The sequence below is a fragment of the Poecilia latipinna genome, unplaced genomic scaffold (assembly GCF_001443285.1).
Source record: "Poecilia latipinna isolate Pla-1442-1.1 unplaced genomic scaffold, P_latipinna-1.0 Scaffold3031, whole genome shotgun sequence".
NCBI classification, from domain to species: Eukaryota; Metazoa; Chordata; class Actinopteri; order Cyprinodontiformes; family Poeciliidae; genus Poecilia; species Poecilia latipinna.
The window spans coordinates 57,236-62,635 of record NW_015115647.1 but is presented as its reverse complement, the minus strand read 5'-3'; the positions used below and the strand labels follow the sequence as shown (position 1 = coordinate 62,635).

The 5,400-nt window shown below is 40.4% G+C and overlaps 1 protein-coding gene across 1 annotated transcript; it reads left to right on the top strand.

Moving 5' to 3' along the window:
• Positions 1–30: 30 nt before the first annotated feature.
• Positions 31–5,088, top strand: taf6 (TAF6 RNA polymerase II, TATA box binding protein (TBP)-associated factor). Its single transcript, XM_015022511.1, has 14 exons — positions 31–190; positions 295–381; positions 474–627; positions 725–781; positions 896–1,015; positions 1,210–1,331; positions 1,757–1,834; positions 2,178–2,279; positions 2,375–2,557; positions 2,835–2,909; positions 3,235–3,360; positions 3,482–3,655; positions 3,813–4,004; positions 4,550–5,088. Exons 1-14 carry the CDS (start codon positions 35–37, stop codon positions 4,835–4,837), a joined length of 1,914 nt encoding a protein of 637 aa, XP_014877997.1. The 5' UTR covers positions 31–34; the 3' UTR covers positions 4,838–5,088.
• The last annotated feature ends 312 nt before the right edge of the window (positions 5,089–5,400 follow it).

Here is a 5,400-nt window from a genome sequence, read left to right as displayed (position 1 = left end):
TTAATGAGCTGATGTCCTGCTTTGTTTCCCAGTCATGGCGGAGGAACGTCGGCAGAAGCAATGTTCGGTCAGCCTGCCCACAGAGTCCATGAAGGCCATGGCCGAGTCAGTGGGAGTGGGGCAGCTACAGGAGGAAAGCTGTGTGGCCCTTAGCGAAGAAGTCAGCTACAGAATCAAGGAAATTGCACAGGTAATTTATTAAAGCTATTTTCGTTTTAGTTTTTTAGTCTGCTCTGAGTCTGAAATAAAAATCTCAAATATCTTAGCGATGATACGTTTTCTTCTTCTTCACAGGATGCTCTAAAGTTCATGCATCACGGGAAGAGACGCAAACTAACCACCAGTGACATAGACAATGCCCTGAAACTAAAAAACGTGGAGGTAAGGGGTGTTTTAGAAGTGAAGCAGGACAGTTTTGCTGTGTCATGTTTGGGCATTTTACTGATGTTTTCCATGTCGCTCTGTGCTGTTAGCCCCTGTACGGGTTTCAGTCGCAGGAGTTTATCCCTTTCCGCTTTGCGAGTGGCGGTGGAAGAGAACTTCATTTCTATGAGGAGAAGGAGGTCGACCTCAGCGACATTATCAACACGCCTCTTCCAAGGGTTCCTTTAGATGTTTCTCTCAAAGGTACACAGATTATCAAGATTACAAGCTGCTTTTCTTTGCTTTAGGCTTTTTGAGTGGCTTATGAATAAGATTTTGATCAATCTTCATTTCCTAACAGCACACTGGTTAAGTATCGAAGGAGTTCAGCCGTCAATTCCAGAAAACCCACCGCCAGGTTAGTCAGGTTTAACATTTATTTTCAGTATCTTAAAACTGGAAATTGTGATTTATTTATTTATTTAGTCTTAAATGAGAACTTGGGCATAACTTTTGTTTCTTTCCTTTTCAGCATCAAAAGAGCAACAGAAAGCTGAATCAACAGAACCGCTCAAAGTGGTCAAACCTGGTCAGGAGGAGAAAGGTGCAATTCAAGGCAAAGGTCAGAACACACCAGCTCCTGATAATAAAGGTCAGTATTACTCCTTTTGTTTTGGAGGAACTTCTTCAATAATATTTTTATGCGCTTTCCCGTTTTATATTATAATTCCACACATTTTATCACCATTTCTGCACCGAATTGTTCTGGTTTGTTTTATTATTATGAATGCTCTGAGGAAGAATGTCTGATCTCCATTGAATCTAACGATTTTGTCCTTTTCACAGGAAAGGAGAAGGGTCTAATCAGGTTGAAACCGCGCAGCACCCACGAGCTTTCTGTAGAGCAGCAACTCTACTACAAGGAAATCACAGAGGCGTGTGTTGGCTCCTGCGAAGCAAAACGAGCCGTAAGTTTAACTGGTTTTTCAGTATGCACGGGGGCAATAAATCATTATTTTATTAAAAGTTTCCCCCCGAAAACTTGCTAAGCCCAGTAGTTGGGTGCTAGGTCAGTCATTCATCCAGCGACCATCGTGTTTTTGTGTTAAAAAATGTTTAAAGTTGACAGGAAATTTGAAAATATGACTTGATAATTATGTGTTATTTAAAGATCGAAGATTAATTCCTCAACACCAACTATAAAGTCTTAAAACATGCAAACATTTTAAAAAGACTTAAGTAAATAAGCAATGCTTAGCCTGGTGGAGGCACAAGTAAAGCCTGGTGGCCCGCCAGGCTTATAGTACATTGATAGTTAATTACTGTAAATGCCAACTGATATATTTCTCACCTCTGTTGTTGTGGGTGAGCCTCTTTTTTTTTCTTCTCACAGGAAGCGTTACAGAGTATTGCTACTGATCCTGGACTCTATCAGATGCTCCCAAGATTCAGCACGTTCATTTCTGAAGGAGTAAGCATGTCTCCCAACTATTCCTAATTTTCTGAATAGAGATGAACCAGTAAGTCATTTCTGAGTTCTGAGTTTGACCAGCTCTGCGTCTTTTTGTAATATAAGACACAATAGAGGAAAAAGAAGCTGTAGGATATTTGATAAAAGTGGAAATCTTTAATCCAGCAGAAAATGAAGGAATTATAAGATTCTCCAAATTTAAAATCACTGCTGATCAATGAAAAACTGACATGCTTTTGTTTTTTATTTTGCCAGCGAGATCAGTGCCTCTCTAGTTCCATAACATTTTACGTCAGATACAACACCCGCACACATCTTTGCTGACTTTATTCTCTCTCCAAAGGTTCGTGTAAATGTGGTGCAAAACAACTTGGCTTTACTGATTTACCTCATGCGGATGGTCAAAGCTCTAATGGACAACCCCACTTTGTATCTGGAAAAATACGTGAGTACAGAAAATAAACGAAACATAACATGTATAATTTAAGAGAAATAGTTACTGTTTTGATGCAGAGCGATGCATTGTGTTGTTGTCTTTAGCTGCATGAGCTGATCCCGGCGGTGGTCACCTGCATTGTGAGCAAGCAGCTCTGCTTACGGCCAGATGTCGACAACCACTGGGCTCTACGAGACTTTGCGGCTCGTCTGATGGCCCAGAGCTGTAAAACGTTCAGCACAACCACCAATAACATCCAGTCCCGTATTACCAAAACTCTCACCAAGGTGACTTTTCTGGTTCAACTCCATTTCTTTTTTTTTTCTTTTTTTTCTCTGACAGAATTTATGTTTTTTGCATAAACCTACTCTTTAATTAAGAAGAGTAGGTTTTTGACAGTCAGTTAAACAAATGGGTGAACCAAACACTCCTATGTTGGATCCTTCAGATGTCTTCATATTTTCCAGTTGTATCATGATTGATATCTTTTTTTTTTTTTTGGCTCTAAACTTTTCTCACATTAAATCAAATTTCTGATTTTTTTTGTTTGTTTTTGTCCTCCAGAGTTTGTTGGATGACAAAACCCAGTGGACGACGCGATACGGCTCCATCGCCGGGCTCGCTGAACTGGGAGCTGATGTAAGTTCGATGTAATGTCCTTCTTTACCAAACTATATAAAAATAGAATTGAAATCTTTTTAAAATAAATCTTTTTAAAATCCTTTTTTCTGGAATTTTGTTTAAATATTTTACTACCTTCATCTTATTGCAGTTTGTTCAGTCCTCAAGATGTGCAGATTGTAGATTTTTATTTAGATGATGAAGAAGATGAAGTAAGGAATGTTATGAATAAACATGCTTAACATAAACGTGCTTAAAGTTAACTTCTTGTCTGCCTGAATTAAACTTGAGTTAATTTTTTCCTGCCTTCTGTCACGACTCTGACTTTTGTTGCTTTTCGTAGGTGATAAAGACGCTGATCCTTCCTCGGCTCGCTGTAGAGGGCGCTCGCATCAAGGCAGTGATGGACGGGCCTGTAGTGTCCAACATCGACAGGATAGGAGCTGAACACGTTCAGAGCCTCCTTCTGGTAAAGAATGGTTTTCTTTTCCGTTTGCTCCATTACGTATTTCCATACGCTGAAAACATAACACAACGTCTACACCTTTGACTTGAAAGTTGAGCTCATAAGTTTCTGTTATTTTTCAAAGAAACATTGCGCCAGCGTCATCGCCAAAATACGGCCTCAGCCGGACAACGTGGAGCAATACCGGACGGACTACGGCTACCTCGGGCCCATGCTGTGTTCTCATGTAATGAAGGCCAGAACTCAAGCGGCGCTGCAAGCTCAGCAAGTCAACCGGACCACCTTAACAATCACACAGGTCAGAAAAACACAAATGGAGGTGAATCGGTTTCTGGACATTAGTAAATAAAGCTAGTGGCAATGATCTAATTTAGATTTGCACTCTGAATCTGTTACGATGAGACGTCCTAACAGTAGCATGCTGTTTATTCGTATGTGCTGAAATGTTCTTGCAGCCTCGTTCCACGCTTTCAGTCTCACAAAGTGGGTTGAGTGGATCAGGTGGGCCTCGCACTCCCAGCATCATTAAGGTCCCGAGTTCCCTCACCCTCATGTCTCCAAGACCCGGTACTCCGTCTCAGCCGTCGCCACCGGCGACAAAGTACATCGTGATGGGAACCAGTGCGGGAGCTGCCTCAACCCAGCAGGTAATCATTTTTTCAGTTTTAGTTTAGTTAGAGGACCAATAAACAGGAACTCTGTCCAAGGGAACTTTTCCTAAATGTAGAATCTGATATAAAGTTTTTCTGGTTTTTCCTTTTTTTCTGGTGTCATTGTGTAAATAAGATTTCTCTAATCATTCATTGTTGCATCAGCTGATCCATCATTCCTCCGTCTGTCCGTCTGGTTTTCGATCTGGCCACTGATCTTTTCAGACGTCTGTTCATCTGTCCATCCATCTGTCCTTCTAGTCATTTGTCCATTCATCTGTCTATCCATTTCTTTTCTTTACAGTTTGTGGTTTTTCCATATCTGCCAAAAATCTGTTTTTTGTTTAAATTTGGACAGAACTTTTGAAACGACACTTTGGGAAACTATGGAATTTTAAAATAAAAAATCTGCTGGAAGTCTGACATAAATGCTGCAACAAAAATTTCACTAACTAACTTAACTTAACTTAACTTGCACCCCTCTATTTTAAAATCATCTACCACTATATGGCAGTAAACTTTTCTTTTGGCCTTTCGTTTAGGTCATCACCCTTAGCTCCTCCCAGTCAGCCTCACCAGTAACCAGCACTGTTCCCAGTGCGACTTCCACACTGCAGCCCTTGGTAAAACTGGAGCCCAGCAGCGGCTCTGGACTCACGGCTCCCCGGCCAATGCAGAAGTATATAGTCGTATCTCTTCCCTCGTCTGCCTCCTCCCTGGAGACCAAGAGCTCTGTGCTTCCATCCTCCATTTCCTCGACTCAAGTCGACGGAGGGATCAAGCTGGAGCGCTCCGATTCCCCCGCAGCAAGCACCCAGTCCCCACACTGACGTGTTTTGGTAAAGAAGAGTCTTCTCATCTTTGGGTTTTTCTCGACCGAACCTAAAGGGGTCGACTTTGGAGTGATGCGAAGAGAATTATGTGAACTCTTGACTGATGAGAGCAAACATGGCCAGACTTTGTAAATATCTTAATGCTCAGTGGAAGCTGAACAGTCTGTGAAATCATCAGCGTTTCAGCTTATATTCTAACTGATTTCATGTCTTTTTTTACCCTAAAATAAATTTGATTTTGTATTAAATGGTGTGTGTTGTGTTTGTGGAATTACGGTTAAATATTTGTTTGTTGTATGAAACAATAGAAAAAAAGAAAAGAACTTGGTGGCTATCCAAAGAAGCAAGAAGTGTAGCAGCAAAAAAAATAAAAAAAAATAAAAATAATTGTTGAGAGATGGAGTGCAAAAAGATTAAAATAGGCAACACTGATAACATACCACTCTGGCTAAATATAACAGGTGTTTTCAAATCACTTTAACATTATTTACAAATTTCCATCATTGTTGAATTATTTGGGACTTTAGCTGAAACTTACAAAGACTAAACATTTTCTATTT

What these genes read in the sequence shown, in the direction of transcription:
- taf6 (XM_015022511.1), top strand. Translation starts at nt 35, where the DNA reads ATGGCGGAGGAACGTCGGCAGAAGCAATGTTCGGTCAGCCTGCCCACA. An exon ending in TCCAGAAAACCCACCGCCAG is followed by an intron (nt 782 to 895) that starts GTTAGTCAGGTT and finishes TTTCCTTTTCAG; the next exon opens with CATCAAAAGAGCAACAGAAA. An exon ending in ACCAGCTCCTGATAATAAAG is followed by an intron (nt 1,016 to 1,209) that starts GTCAGTATTACT and finishes TCCTTTTCACAG; the next exon opens with GAAAGGAGAAGGGTCTAATC.